General features: G+C 40.7%; 1 protein-coding gene across 2 annotated transcripts in view; it reads left to right on the top strand.

The window, feature by feature from the left end:
* Nucleotides 1–16,378, top strand: part of CNTNAP2 (contactin associated protein 2) — a 1,008,227-nt gene that overhangs the window by 919,615 nt on the left and 72,234 nt on the right. For both annotated transcript variants that reach the window (XM_057431243.1, XM_057431244.1), the window contains exons 17-18: nt 9,146–9,364; nt 11,860–12,096. In XM_057431243.1, coding sequence (XP_057287226.1) covers nt 9,146–9,364; nt 11,860–12,096 — 456 coding nt within the window. The remainder of the gene's footprint in view (nt 1–9,145; nt 9,365–11,859; nt 12,097–16,378) is intronic.

Raw genomic sequence — 16,378 nt, 5'->3', positions numbered from 1 at the left:
AACTCAGGGAAGGATTCTAACTCTGCTCCATCTTCTGCTCCAAAGGAGTAATCTAATCTTGCGTGTGCATGGAAACACAGCAGCTCGCTAACATCGTTACTCTCTACCAGGAACAAGCTGTTACCAAGACGTACTGCATCTAGCAGATACACCTCTTTCTATATGCAACTCCTAAACCTTTTGGGAGCAAATTATGGCAGTGAATAGCCCACTTTTAATACTAGCATTGTTGAAACAGTGCAGCTATAAAAATGCACTTGAAGAAATTACTCCACAGAGTCTTATTCCAGTCTATTATTCCTTTAAATACTGAAAACCAGAAGGGTGGGATTGTGTTGCTAGCTAAACTCATGTAAAACAGCAATAAGGAAGCACTGAAATACACCTGCAGATGTTTCAGAATATGTAGATAGGGATGGATGTTGGTGCACAACAGAATGAAGCTTGATGCTGCAGACTAGACAACAGACTTGCAGAATAATGACCTGTAATTTTTTGTTTCTTTATATATTTACTTGTAACAAATTGTCGTTTCTTTGACTTTGCTAATGCAATCCAAGAGGACTAATCATGTACTAGAGAAAAATGGGAAATGCAGGACTTTGTGATTTACATTTTGGAACTGAAATACGCAGGAACCTGCAATAATGCACAATTAGCTGCCAGAAATACAGATGACACTAGCAAAATCTTATTAAGTACCCACTATTATAATCTGCTAGCCATATGGATGCAAACAAAAGCCATCCTGGTGCCATGCTCCGGAAACACACATTTACTGTGACTGATACACTGCTGATAATTAGTATACTTTTTAATTTCTTCTTTCTACCTCCTACTGTCACTCATTGAGCATGAGCTTCAGCAAACAATCTGTCATGTTCCAATACCACCTAGGGAGGCACGTATTCAACATTAGAGGTCAATCAAGGGAAGCAGACAACAAATGAATTGCCATCGGTGAACTAGGAGTCTTACAGTCCGCCAACACTCTTTTTTACTGAAGTTGATGAAAAACATTTCAGTGATCTTAAACTAGAACCCCACAGAATGTTCTGGGAATCCCAGGCTATGGGAGTCCCAGACTTTCCCAGGACTATGCTGCAACGTAGTACAGTACTTCTGAGTCAACCGGTATATATTGAATATCTAAGATTAAAACCTCAGATGAGGGTAATGAATTTCAAGGGCTCAGCATGATTAGGCAAAGATTATTCTTAGGCAAAAATTATTGTAGGAGAGGGAGTCTGATCCATTCAGGCAATGAATGAACAAGAAAATACTAGCTATTCAGTCAGCCAGCCAGATATATGGAAAGATATTTGAACAGTCATAAAACAAAATTATGAAAAGAAGACAGTAACATATGTAATTCCCATTAATCCAAAGACAATGGGTTCCTCTAAACAGAAAGCTGGGACTTTGTTAGAAAATCCAGCTGTTGAAATTACCAGTCCGATTGAAATGTTACTTGAAAGATGATGTGTAAGTATCACAGAAGAAGGACAATAATGTGTTAAAGTTCACATCTTTTAAATATACAGCAAAACAATATATTTGTGTGCAGTCTTGTCTTACCATGTGACAAAACAGTCATGTGCATAATAAACCAGCAGCTTTTGCTGAATCAGGACAGTGTCTATCAGAAGATCTAATTCCCTGTCCACTCGCTAAGAAATGTCACTGCAAGTTTGCAGCTACCAGATATAGATACTGCACACAGCAGACACTGAATCAACTGCCTTCAGGCTGCAGACTAAATGGTGGAGAAAATAAGGATCAAAAATGTGAGAAGGATAGCACTTCAGAGGATGCTCTGACTTTGACAGAGCCTTTTTCTTTATTTTTCATTCTGATTTGTGGGGGATTTTTTGGTCTGCAGGAAACTTTGAAAATTTCAAAATGAAAACAGTCTATAAAAGCACATTGAAAGCTCATGAGATGCTTCAGACATTCTGAAGAGTTCTGTATTCCTGATGAATTTGCAGGGGAGTGGTGCAGTTAATAGCTTGAGGGAAGAAATGCCATCCAGATGGATCTGGACAGGCTGGAGAAGTAAGCCCATGTGAACCTTATGAAGTTCAACAAGGTCAGGTAAATGTCCTGCACCTGGGTTGGGGCAGTCCCCAACATCTCTGCAGATGGGGCATAAATGGATTGAGAGCAGCCCTGCAGAGGGGGAGTTGGCAGTGCTCTTTAGTGGAAAATTGGATGTGACTTGTTAATTTGCACTGGCAGCCCAGAAAACTAGTTGTATCCTGGGCTGTGTAAGTGTGGTCAGCAGGCTGAGGAAGGTGATTCTGCCCTTCTACTCTGCTTTTGTGAGACCCAGCTTGGGGAACTGCATCCAGCTCTAGGGTCCCCAGCCAAGGCAGATGTGGACGTGTTAAGGTGGGTCTAGAGGAGGGTCACGGGGCTGGAGCACCTTTTCTGTGAAGAGAGGCTGAGGGAGTTGGGGTTGTTAAGCCTGAAGAGGAGAAGGCTCCAGCAGGGACTTTACTGCTCCCTTTCACTATACAAGGAGGCTTATGGGAGAGGTAGAGAAATACTTTTTATGAAGGCTTGTAGCACAAGCACGAAGAGGAAAGGGGCAATGGTTTGAAAGTCAAAGAGGGTAGATTTAGATTTGTTGTAAGGAAGAAATTCTTTCTGGTGAGGGTGGTAGGGCACTGGAATGTGTTGTTTGGAGAAGCTGTGGCTGCCCCAGCCCTGGTAGCATTCATGGCCAGGTTGGACGGGGCTTGAAGCAACCTGGTCTAATGGAAAGTGTCCCTGCCAATGGTAGGGGGCTGGAACTAGGTGATCTTTGAGGTCCCTTCCAACTCAAACCATCCTACGATTCTGTGATTATCGCTTGCGTTGTTTACTCCATGAAGAATATCAGGTAGTTCTAAAGGTTCAGGAAGACACTGAGTCTCACTGATTATACTGTATGTTGTGGATGGATTTATGCTGTGAGAAGTGGGTGTTAAATGATGATAAATAGTAGCTATAGCATTACTCACCCTTTTTTCCTTCCTGACACATAAATTACTGTGTAAGATCTAAGAGAGTGTAAACTTGGGTTGTATTTTTTTGTTTGACTTGTTAACCTACAAGCAAATACAGTGTGTCTACTCTGTGCAGTGTACACCTATGTTAGGGCTGATCTTAAGAAAGATCGCATGTCCACAGAAATCAGCACTCAGCTCTGCTGGGTTTGATCCTAGGTGCAGTATAGCCACTCATTAGAACTAATTACTCTTGGCACAGCGTCGTGCTGATGCAGCTGTGCAGCTTCCAGAGCTAGTTCATTTGGCACTGAGCTCAGGGATCACTGCAGTCTTGGGCATAGATGTGCACTGTCATTTGGTCAAACGAGTGAAGCTTTCGCTCATTAGTTCAAATAGCGATTTCATTTGGGAATTGGATAAATGATAAAATCTTCCAGATGCTTAATCCAGTTATTAGAAATATGGCCACGATTTTTGACAGCTGCCAGACTGTTAACAGAAAGCCAGGCTGCACGGTAATTCTTGCATTGCACTCAAACAACTTGGATCAACGATTTCTCCCTAAGATACGGTTTTGGTGGTTTTAACCTTTAGTTGTGTCCATTGAGAAGTGACCTCCTCAAAGCAGGTCCTTTGTTCCAATATGGCACTTCAGGGTAGCATCTGTAGCCCTTTCCACATACTTTCAGCAGCCAGGAACAACCTGTCAAGGCTGTTTCAATGTCAGCATTGGCATGGCCATCTCTCACCCCTGTGCAAATGAGGGCAGCAGGGCAGGTAATTTAGAGATGACTATGTAAAACTATCTTTAAACTCTGCTTTCTGAGTAGAAGTGGGAAAGGTGGACATGATAGTTGCTTTCAAATCCCAGAAAGCTCTTTTTTCTATCCAGAGTCTACTAAAATCAGTGGGAAGGATTCTAGTGGCTACAGATATGACACCTGATCTTGACCCTGGTGATGGATTTCAAATAATGATACGTAAACCACTAGCTCTAAATACATTTTAGCATCTTTATGAAGTTTTCAGTCATTTTACTGAATTCTGTCTACTGGTTTAATCAGAGCCCTTAATTTGTATTTACAAACAAACTGTCCAAGAAGTTTGTCAGGTGTTATCCTTACAGAGACAGAATATTTTCAAGCTACTTTTATTCACAGAACAAACAAGCAAAGTGGAGGGGGGGAAATATCTGTCTGGCAGGTTTTAGTCTACATATTACTGTTTTATCCTGTTTTACAGGCAAGCCAGTGAGCTCTGATTCTAGCTGTTACAAGGCATTTATGATCTCAGAACAGGATTTCAGAAAGATCCTAAGGAAGTTAGATGCTATTCACTTTGATACAAGGCTGCTAAAACATCAGTGAATCCTGTTGAAGGGTATAAAAATACATCAGAAGTAAGAAACAAAGTACAAGGGAGGATGAAAGTCCATGTTTCCAAGAGAGGATAATGGGAGAGGAGAGAAACAGACAAAAATGACTGTGGGGAGGGTTGTAATCCCTCCTTCTTTTTTTCACAGCTTATGTGTCTTGAGAACCTCCACCTGCTTCTCAGCATCTTGTGAGCACTCGCCCATCTGTCAGCATCTCTCTCTGCTGGTTGCCTCATTATAGCCAGAGAGCCTAGCCTGCAGTTTATCGACAAGAGGGAAATAGGAAGAAAAGAGACTTGAAACGCAAGAAGTTCTAGGAAAATGGGAGGCCTAGATACTCATAGATCTTGAATACCAGAAAAGTCTTAACAGGTCATTTAGCCTGACCTTCTGCACAGCAAAGGATGTAGAAGCATACGCTGCTTCCCATGCAGCTGAGCTTCAGAACTTGTGCTTAACTAAAACATATTTACCAGAAGTGCTTTGATCATCTTTGTGGCTCTTCTCTGGACCCTCTTCAGCCTGTCCACGTCTTTTTTGTATAGTGGGGACCAGAATTGAACACCTCTCCAGATGTGGCCTGACAAGTGCTGAATGCAGTGGGATAATGACAATAGCTGCTGGGGATGCCCTTGTTGATGTTCCCCAGCACCCTGCTGGCTTTCTTTGCCACAGCTGCACACTGTTTGCTCATAGTAAGCTTGTTGTCTGCCAGTACCCCAGGTCCCTTTCCACAGAGCTGCTCCCCAGCCAGGTAGACTCTAACCTGTCCTGCACTCCTGGATTATGTTTTCCCAGGTGCAAGACCTTATACTTGTCCTTGGTGAACTTTGTAAGGTTCTTGTTAGTCCCCTCTTTCAGCCTCTCCAAGCCTTTCTGCAGGGTGGCTCAGTAATGTCCCTGCCTTTTTATGGGCAAATGGCTCCTAGATTTTCAGATGGTGGGATCTGAATAGCGCTAAAACCAGGAACACAGAGCAAAGAGCAGGAAGAGCTTTTTGTTTGCAAGATTGCACTTCTGTGTTCTGAACAGGTGGCTGACAGTGACCTGAGACCTTAGAAAATTGAATCAATGAAAGAAACAAGTTCAGATTTAATTATCTGTAACTGCATAAGGCACAGAAAGGGTAAAACTAAGCCACAAACCACATTTTATTGAGTGAATGTATATGGCAGGAGCACATTAAAAACTCATCTTTGTTCAGTTTTACGAAGTTTCCATCACAAAACAGTTGTACTGACTGAATAAATTAAAACCCACCTTTTTATTATTATTTCCTCATGAAGCAATTCCAGATATTGTTCAATGTCTGATCTTCATTCTCATTTCTTACAACTGGTTTGAGTTCTCTGCTCTTTGGTAGAATAGAAAGTAAAATGATCATTGGGAAAACCTCATTTCGTGAGCTACAGAGTGACCAGCAGGAATCTCTGGGACCTGTGCAACTCATTTTCTGCATATTTCTGGAAAAAAACCCTGTTCTGGTTCGGTTGGTGGCTGTGACTAGTCATGTGTGCACATGTATGGTAGATACCTTTTGTTCATCCCCTTCTGACAGAGTAATAACACCACTGGCATGTCAGCCAAGGATGTGTTTGAGTCAAAGGTGCCACATCATGCAAGGATTGTGTGTGTAGGCATAGAGAGATTGAAAAGTAAACCACACTTGGGAAAGAAACCCTAAATAATTGTTGTTCTACATAACTGTTTATGCTGAACTTCTAAACAAATCTGATATTGTAATGGATTTGTCTGAGATGGAGTTAACTTTTTCCACAGCAGCCTGTCCAATGCTGAGTTTTGGATTTGTGCCTAAACCAGTGTTGATGCCACACTTGTGTTCTGGCTGTTGCTGAGCAGTGCTGGCACAGCATCAAACCTTTCTGTCTTTCTCACATCTCCCCCAGTCATTTGGCTTAAGGTAGCAAAGAAGTTGTAAAGGGGCACAGCCAGGACAGTTGACCAAAGGCCAAAGGGATGCTCCATCCTATACAGCACCACGTTCAGCAGTAAGCTGGGATAGAGGGAAAAGTAGGAGTGGGGGTAGTGCTGTGTGCTCAAAGCTGTGTCCAGCCTGACCTTGACCACTTCATTCCCCCAGTCCATGCCCTGAGATTGAGGAACTCGGAGATGTGTGAAGAGCAGTTGCCAGTGAAAACTGAGACAAAAGAAGCTGCTGAGTACCTCAGTCTTCTCTGTGTCAGTTGTCACCAGATCGCCTGTCGCATTTATTGCAGGGTACAATTTCTTTTGTCTTCCTTTTCTGACTAGTGTTATCACATAGAATCATAGAATAGTTAGGGTTGGAAGGGACCGGAAGATCATCTAGTTCTAAGCCTCCTTCCCTGGGCAGGGATGCCTCATTTCTGTTAGGATACAAGTGCCAATTGTTTCACATAGAGATGCCCCTCGTTTGAGAATATGCTTAATATGTAGACTCAAAAATTAATTGCAGTGGAAATGAAGAATAAAAATCAGAGCCAGCAACATAACTGTCATGCAAGACATGCTGTCATGCAGCCTCTGCCTATCTGCAGAGCTCTTTTCGCTGACATATTTCATGTGGTTTTCAGTCCATCAGTCTAGCAAATAGACTCCCCTTTGGTTTATGAGAGTCCTGTTTTTAGGTTGCTTAGGGAAGGATCAGCACAGTCCATAGATCCTATACTTCCTTCTCTAACTTTCAGCATATCAGCAGGTACATACACTGAAAATGACCTTTGAGATTTTTCTGGAATGCTTTTCTTTCCCTAAGTATAAACTGAAATATAAAAATATGCTATGAATTTATACAAATGGTACTCGTGTCAAAGTGAATAATATTCTCTACTAAGTACATACTTCATTGTAAGTCTTTCAGGCTGTGATACAGATCTCAGTTTAAAGCCATGTGTAAAGTTAGACTATGCAGGAACAGAACTTCTACTGGAAATATCTCTACTGTCAAGTCTCTACTCCTTTCACTTTTAAAATAAGGGTAAAAAAATTAGAGATGCTTCCATCCAGAAGACCAAAAACTTGCAAAGAACCATTCTTGCAGGGGGTTTCAAAATCCTGAATGGGATTGTACGCAAAGTACCCATGAGCAGTATGAACAGTGTCATCAGTTGCCTCAGAATAAGGTGAAAAGTCTACTAAGTAGTTCTTACAGAGAGAGACTGCTTTTGGGAAGCAGTTCAAGCCTGACAGTGAAGAGATCTGCAGCAGTTCTTCAAGGCATAAAGTTAAAGGAGAATTACACAATAAATAAACCTGGACACAGCATACAGCAAAAATTCTGGTGAGATTTTACTCTAATTCCTAATTGCCCGAGTTTATTGGCAGAACCACTGAAGTTATAAGACATAATAACATTAAAATGAAACATCTTTATTTCTTTAATGGCAAGCTTTGGCTCTTACAGTTTTCGTCTTACAAAGTGCAAAAGGCCAAACAGACTAAACTCTCGGCTTATGAAAGGCCATTCGTTCAAGAAATGAAGTAATTTTATTCGTCAGAGAACAAGAGAACACAACAGCAATAAAATATGCTTCTAATTTTTTCTTCTAGAAATAGCCAATCTGCAGAAAAAAAAAAAAATCAAAGATGTCAACTGTGTAATAAATGTGTTTTGAAAGAATATTCTCTATAAAAAGTTTATTCCTGTCCTTCCAGTTTTCATAACAATGCATTTCATTCCATCAGACATAACCTTGTGAAAATCTATTGGGCAGGAATATTTTCCACTATTAGTATTGTTAGTAATAATAATAATCACAGAGTGGGGCTTCTACCACAGCTTGATAGCCTTGCTGAGTAAGATAATACTGTTTCATTAATTCATTTGAACAAGAAACCACAGCTGTACTGGGACATTGGGGTCGTAATTGGGCACCTGAGATTTTTCAGAAGAACTGAGAGAGCACAGTGGCTTTTTTATTTTATATGAAAGAAAACCACATTAGATGGAACTCTTGATTGTCTTCTATCTGGTATCCTCCTTTCTGAATGTTATCATTGATAATCTGCTTCAGATAAACCCTTCCAGCTGACGTTTAGCTACCATAATAAAATTTACAGCCCCAAATTACACAAACTAAGTCATATATATGTTATTATTCACAACCCCTGTTTAATAATAAGTATCGATTATAGGGTTTGCTGAGGATGACCTGGAGGAATGTGCAGGAGATCCTACTGTACATTTGTAAAACTTCCAAACAGGTTTTGAATCATCCACTATAAATAGAGCACTGTAATGCTTGCTAAGAATCCACTTCTTTTTCAGCCATAAAATCTCACAGAGGTCATTACCACTGCATTATTAGTTCATTGTAAAAATTAATTGCCCGTGGACAGAAACAAAAATGTAGATAACTTCTGCACCACTATGTATCAAAATGCATATTACCCTAAAAAAACCCTATGGAAACTGGAAAGCTGCAGAGATCAAATATTAATGTCATTGTTGATGTTTTCTTCTGAAAGCTGGTGAATGGGTTTTTTCAGTATTATCAAAATTATAGATGGAAATAAAAAATCTTCTTCTGGGATATAATTTATTCTGGTTAAATTTTACAAGTCAAATCGATCTGATTTTCATCATATGCTATGGAAACTTTTCACAACAGCTTCTTTGGAAATATGTTAACTCCTACTCAACTCAGAAATGCTCTTCTAAATCCTGAAAGGTGCCGAGTGGTGCCTATTTCTAGTAAATATGACTCCTTTCTTTTTTGGAAGTATAGGTGAATTTGTGTACAGTGTACGATGGGTTCCTTTTTGCTTGGTGTTTCAGCTGCTACGGAGGTTTCCTTTTCATTTGATGTTGGAAATGGGCCTGTGGAAATCATCGTTAGATCTCCCAACCAGCTCAATGATGATCAGTGGCATCGTGTCAATGCTGAGAGGAACGTCAAGCAAGCCAGCCTGCAGGTAGACCAGTTACCCATGGAGGTCCGGAAAGCACCAACAGAAGGCCACACGCGGCTGGAATTGTACAGCCAGCTCTATGTCGGTAAGATGCAGTGCGGGTAATGGGGCTTTGCTCTCCCATGCTGAACACTCTGTGCCTCCTGTCTTGCCAGCAGCAGTTAGTTTAATGTAGGAAGTTGGCTCCTGAAGCACTTGCATGACAGCATGGGGGAGAAAGAGGAAAAAAAAAGACAAGCATATCCATAATTACAGGAATAAGATCAACTAAGAGGAAAATATCTTGCGCTGGCAGCTTGTCGCTTTTGTCTTTCCCCACCTGCTGGTTCTGGCTGAAAGTGCACCTAGCAGGCTGTAGTGCCTAACTCCCTTTTTGTCAAGTGCCTCTCTCTCACACGCACTACAGAAGTGAAAAATTGTGAGTAGGTCTTGCCAGGACTGCATATGCCTGCAGTGCCCATCCTAACCTCAGCAGCACTTTAAGCCTCTTTAGGTTTGATCATTGCCCACGCTTTTGTGCTCAGAGATCTCACTGCAGTCCTTTCCTCTAGTCCCATGGGCTGTTTGCCCATTTGATGCAGGAAAGCATCACACAGTGTTACACAAATACATTCCTTGGAACCAAGTTAGTCCAGCTGCTTGTTGGAGCTACTGGTCTCTGCTACGTTTTGGGCAGGCTATTCCAGTAGCGCTTGTATTTCTCCGACTGTTAACGTCTGTGCTGCAAAGTGCAGACATGCCAAAGTGCTAGTAGCTAGGATCAGAACCGCGTGAAATGTTGAGCAAAGAAGGTCTTTCTTACCTCTCTAGATACCCGTAAACAGAAGGAGAGGGAAGGGGGAAGGAAAACGACATCTCATTTTTTTTCCCCATGATAATAAAGAGTTCAATGGCAGAAATTGAAATTATATTTAAAGCCTTCACTGCCTTGGTGAACAGCAGAGTGTCACTGCAGACTGTGTATAGTATGTCACCGGGCATGCAGTCATTATTTACAAGCTCAGATTCTCCTTTACTGCTGACTGTGATCTCAGTAGAAGGCAGTTTCAAAACAAGCTGAAATGTGAAGTTTGTTTAAAAGAGTGGTTAAAAGATGGAGCCTTAACCTTTTGAAAGAAATACCTAGCCTTTTGCTGAAAACAGGAAGAGCTGGGGTTTTCCAGCCTGAGTTCTTGGGGAGCTGTTAGTAATGCTGATTTTTATTTGTAGCTTTGAACTAACTGTGTGTTTTGAAATACCTAGTACCTTTATTGCTGAAAACTGAATGCCCAAATCTGCAACAGATTTTCTTTCTGAATCATATCCATAACTTGGTGATTGGAGCATACATCTCAAAGAACAGATTTATAGCCTTACTCAGAGTCAGATAGAGAATTGATTTGAGTTGGTGGGTCCCAAATGAATACCCTGAACATCGGGGTCTGGAGAGTAATACTGAAAAAGAATTGTTTCAGTGCCTCCTGTTTCACTTGCTGCAGAATAAATATCTATTTGTTGGCCAGCAAGAGAGCTTGAGGGATGATGACTGTATGTCCTGAAGACTAGGAGAAAGAAGGGAATTAGATGCATTAGGTTTTCCTTCGTTAGTGCACTGTATATGAGTTTACATAGATTGGAACCACACCAGAATGCCCTCTGCCCTGTTCACTCAGCGCAGATCAAGCATTGCCTCCTCTCGCTTCACATCGTCCAGTTACTAGCAATTGATCTGAAACAGCCAACATTCCTTGGTTTGTATTTAGTCCTCGTCCCCACTCAGGTATGTGTGCTTTGTGGTGATGAGCACTCAGATCTCCTCAGGTGCTCTTAAGCACCTGCGGCACTGCAGTAATCAAAGAGACGAGAGGATGAGGAGCAAGGATGACAGCGACTCACTGTTATTTACTTGATTTTTTAGGGGGGTGTTGTTTCTAATCCAGCCCCAGATAAGGCTTCCGTAGCTGTAAGTTGTTCAGCAAGTGCTTACAAGAGGGGGGAAAGGAACAGTTCTGATCGACTGCTGAGAAAAGCTATCTTGATGCAGGTTTTCAAATGTAGCTCTTCAGTGCTGCATCTTTCACTCTATGCTCTGGCAACTAAACAATTTTCCTGATGTTGCTTGGAATTTAACATCTGTGTTTCCTATTGCAGCTGAGTAGAGATATTTATATATTTTCCTTCTTTCCCCATCATGGCTTTGAAAAATTAACACTGTGGAACATACTATGGCATTATGAGCGTCCATCATCACTAATCATATGGAGAGTAAGGCTATACTGTAGCAGTTGAGGCAGGCCCATTTCTGTAACTGTTCCCTCTAAAAATCTTGGAGTTTAAATGAAATGAAGTCTTAACAGTAGAGGCTAGATTCTCTAATGTCTAATCAGTGTAAAGCAAAAGCACGCCTACTATTTATGCTTATTTATGATATGGTATCAACAGCTTAGGTTTCATTGACTTTATAGTCGGTAGGACAAGGCAGTTCTAGCCTTTACAAAGAAGTTATTTACTTCCAGCTGTTGTCACAAGCTTAGCAGTGTATTTCCTGTAAAGCAGTATAACCTGTTCAGTGTTGTCTCACAGTTCTACATTCCCTCTCAGGTGCTGCGGGAGGGCAGCGAGGCTTCCTGGGTTGCATTCGTTCTTTAAGGATGAACGGAGTGACACTGGACCTGGAAGAGAGGGCGAAAGTCACGCCAGGGGTGAAGCCCGGCTGCTCTGGCCACTGCACGAGCTATGGGATGTACTGTGCCAACGGTGGGAAGTGTGTTGAGAAATACAACGGGTACTCCTGTGACTGCTCCAGAACTGCCTATGATGGACCATTTTGCATTAAAGGTAAATGCTTTAGCGCAGGAGGCAGAATATGGGAGAACTATTTGCCTGAGAAAAAACACCATATAATCAGTGCTTCATCTATTAATTAAACAACTAAGTCCTGATAATGCTTAATAGTTCTTACAGACAAGTCAAATTATACACGCAGGATTTAAATGTGATGATTTAAAGCCACATTTCTCATTAGTACTAATATATGTTACCTCTTTAAATCAAATAACAACAACAACATGAATCAGGAATGCCTTTAGTCATAGCAGGTCTGTCTGAATGCGTTCTGTAGTCTTGAGTTGTTGTATAATAGATTCCAGCTTGCAAAATGCCACGGTTAATTCTTTAGAAAAAAAAAATCATGGACTTAAACAAAAGCTATTTAGTCTCGTTCAGAAACATACTTGGAGATACATAGGTGTGAGCTTTGGGTTGAATATTATATAAACTGTGAAGCTAGCATCTGGATTAAAAGTTTTATCCCTCTATAACCATTTCAAGTCTTTTAGTAGCTCAGTCTGGGTTAGAGATTGAACTTGCTAGGAAAGGGAAGGTACAGAGCTCTCACATCTATGTCAGTCCTTTGGAAATGCCTGAAGTATGTTCTGAATTTTCAAAACCAGTGATTCTAAAAGACTGATTTGCTATGGACGCACGTGCCTACATGACAAGTGAGGGAAAGATGTCCATTACATATAAAAAAGAAGAGCAGGGATAACGATGTTGTTATATCTGTATGGTTTTTTTCTCACTTTGACCAGTAATGATTGAGACAAATTATTAATGGGAATATAGTTTTCCAAATGTTTGTGCAGTTTGCAGACTTTGTGGCCATTCATTTGCTCCCTTTACATTTCAAGAGGAAAAGAGTTGCTGCCATGCCATATTGAATTAATTCACTTTTTAGGTTTTTTCTGTATTGCTGAAATTCAGCACACTGGCTTTTATTTGTGTTTTTCTGTTTCTCTTATGGATAACCCCCAAATTTCTGCCCAAACCAGCTCTAAGCTGAAGTGTCCTGTTTTTTCCTGGGTGTGGCACTAACAGAACAAAAAATACTGGTTTGGAGTAATTGGAGACCTAGCACAGACAAAACCTGTGCTTCACCAATGTGTAAGTACTGTCATAGAAACAGCAGCAATACTTTATTATACTACAGTAGTCTCCTTATCAGCGTCCCAGTCCAGGCAAAGGCCCAGGCCTCTGACTGTGATGCTTAGGACACAGTAAAACTTGGTGTAAGCTCCTGCTGCTGGGCAGCTCTGGGTCATGCAAAGGTACTCATGCTAGCTTGGGGATCTCTGTACCACACGTGTTGTGCCATTTAAACACGACATCAGATCTCTGCTTTAAATATCAAAACTTATTTCAGGCTAAAAATACCTCAGTAAATCCTTAAGGCCCTAGATACGAAATGGAAATTACCGATTTCCTATTTGCTAGTGCTGAAAACTGATGTACTCATCTAGAATATCTGCAAGTATGATTTAGGGTGAGTGACTTCATGGGGCTTCTCTGTAGAAACAACAGAGTGGCACTGGGATAAAGTTAGAGGATAAATTAAACACGGAGTAGATTGGGTTTGAGGCATCCTGTGATCAAAATAATTGTAAAACCTCTGTAACTTTAAAACAGTGCTGATGATGAAACTTTAAAACAGTTCATTTTCAGCCCATTAAATTTTACATTGTAAATTTAACTAGTATTAAGCTTTTTCAATCAAGTAAAGCACTGGAACATGTTATGCATGTTGTCAAACTCCCTAGACATGTGAAAGAAGGGGATCCTACACTTGCTTTCTATAGCTGCTCTTGGAATCTTATACCATGTCCTCTTGATCCATAAGATGAGACTGGATATATTCTCTAGATGCAAAGGCTGAACATAGAGTACTAACAACAGTGAAATAAATACTGGCAAAACAGTAAAACAAAGTGTTACCTAAGTTATTTTTAGTTGATTTTTTTAGTTGATTTGGATGAAAACATCACAATTCTGATATTTCAATTAATTTTTCATTAACACTTCAACACTTTCCCCTCTCTAAAAGAACTGAAACATCTGTGAAAATGTTTTTAAAAACCATAAAACAGAAATGTCTGTTTTCAACCAATTCCATTCTTCATAGCAAGGACATAGTTGCATACTGCTCTGTCACTTGTGATTTTCTAACTGGCACCACAGTATGCTGTTGGATGCTGTCATGGGGGTGAGTCTAATAGGAGGCAAGCAAGCAGATTTTCCTTTGTTACCTTCACTAGGAATTCACATCAGCTGCCGAGCAATAGCAAGGTTAGTGCTTTGCACAACAAACTAGGACTGGGTTTCATTATTGTACTCCTCTGAGCAAATCTTCAGGCCAGGTACCCATGTTGATTTGATAATCAATAGTGCCTGACTTTTTAAGTCCCCACATCCAAACCAATGTGACATATTACCGTAAAAAAATGCTGTGTAATACCTTTCAGTATCCCGCAGTCTGCTCCTACTGTGGATTTTACTTCGCCACAGGAAGCTTTTCTTATCCACAAATTTTATTTTGATATTCAGGTTACTTCCTCATGGTAAACTTTTAGGGGGTGGTTACACACCGCAAGTGCTAGGAGAAGGAGTGATAGGAAAAATCAAAGGAAAAGCCCCATCATTACCTTAAGGAAATCGCCATACAATGGTTCATAGTGAATAAACATATCTCATAATAAAAACAGGCTGTGCATATTGTGAATTCTTTTGCTGATGAAATCCATCCGTAGAGCCTAGAGACTGATGGCTGACGAGATCCTGCATTGCCTCCAGCCTTATTATCAGCAGATCAGTGTGCTTGATGTGGTAGTGGCCTGGAAATTACACTAGATTTTTATAAGGGAAAAAAAAAAAGTGCAAAAATAGAGTCTGACATCTATTTTACCTTTATTTTTGTTTTGGATTTGGGGCATACGCAATTGACTTCGCTTCTTTCAGTGCTCAGAGAAATTGTTCTGAGGAATAGCTGCAGTGTTTCTGCAGTCCTACAGATTACTTTCTGACCTTTCCCTGTCCTTTGCTTAAGCATAAATCATCTTTTTTTTCTCCCTCCCGTAGCTGTCCTATCACCGTAAAAGCATTTCTGGGAAAACATTTTTATTTTTCCCCTTTAAAAAAAAACAAACTCTTTCCTTCTTTTAGACAAAAAGAGTGAAGGTCAGATGCGGAGATGGCTCTGCAGAGCATGTGGCAGCACTCTAATGTGGGGGATCCCCCAGGGAGCAAGCATTCCTCCTTTGGGTATTGACGTGCTGTGGATCAATGGTAGGAGAAGAAATTGTCCTTTGCCAAGAGAATGTGGCCAAGAAAAAAGGTTAAATAGCTGGTGCTGTGACTCATGTGCCTTCAGGTCTGCTGGAAGGGTAAATTCAAAGCTTCCCAGTTTCTGTGCAGTTACCCAGTTTGCATCAACAAACACCAAAGAGATGAGTGCAGTGTATAAACGTTTTTCTTTCTTTCAAGTCAAGCTCAGATTCAAAGTGTGAAATGTTGCAGTCCTTGTGCCAGTGCTCGAACTGAACTCCTTCATGCTTGATTTTAGATTTTCATGAACCCTAAACCCTTACCATTGTCATGGTCCGGTTTCTTTCCTTTCTTGCTCCCTTGCCTGCCTCAAAGAGGAAAACTAGCTTTTTACTAGGCTGAATGGATGCAAAAAAAGACATACCAGCTCTGGTGCTATAGCACATGAGTGAAGCAGCTCTGCACCGTTTCCACAGACTCTTTGATCCTTGATCATCTCCAAATTCTGCCCTGGTTATACCCATTCAATTCTCTTCATTTTGCTGGTTGCAAATACGTTGCATTGCCTTGCTGTAAGTAATGGGGTGGAGGATTGTTCAAGCAATTTAAGGTAACTAACTTCTTAGTTTTCATTGTTCATAATCCCAGTACCTGGAATGTCAAAGGCAACATTCTTTCCCACCCCCTAAAACAATTCTGCTATACACAACATGATTGTGATCTGTTAGCTGAAGGTGATAACAGAAATTTTCCTTGTGTTGGGAATGTTAGGCTCCCAGTCTGTAAGTATGAATGCTGCAGTCACATTTTTCTACCTGTAGATCAAACTCCAGGACTTGGCTCTTAGCCTTCATTGAGTAAATATATATACTCATTAAAAAAAATATATACTCTGTAAAGCTATTCCATTCTGCTGTCCTGTCAATAGTGCCTTATTAAACATGCATGGTTATGCTCTGGTGCTTTGAAAATTGCATTCCATTTAAGTTGCAAGAATTTTAAGGCAAAACAACCCTTCTCCATG

The sequence above is a fragment of the Pezoporus wallicus genome, unplaced genomic scaffold (genome assembly GCF_028554395.1).
Source record: "Pezoporus wallicus isolate ANWC-B61680 ecotype Strahan unplaced genomic scaffold, APGP_CSIRO_Pwel_v1 scaffold_11491, whole genome shotgun sequence".
Lineage (NCBI taxonomy): Eukaryota > Metazoa > Chordata > Aves > Psittaciformes > Psittacidae > Pezoporus > Pezoporus wallicus.
The sequence above is the reverse complement of the archived record's forward strand: the minus strand, read 5'-3'. Positions and strand labels throughout refer to the sequence as shown.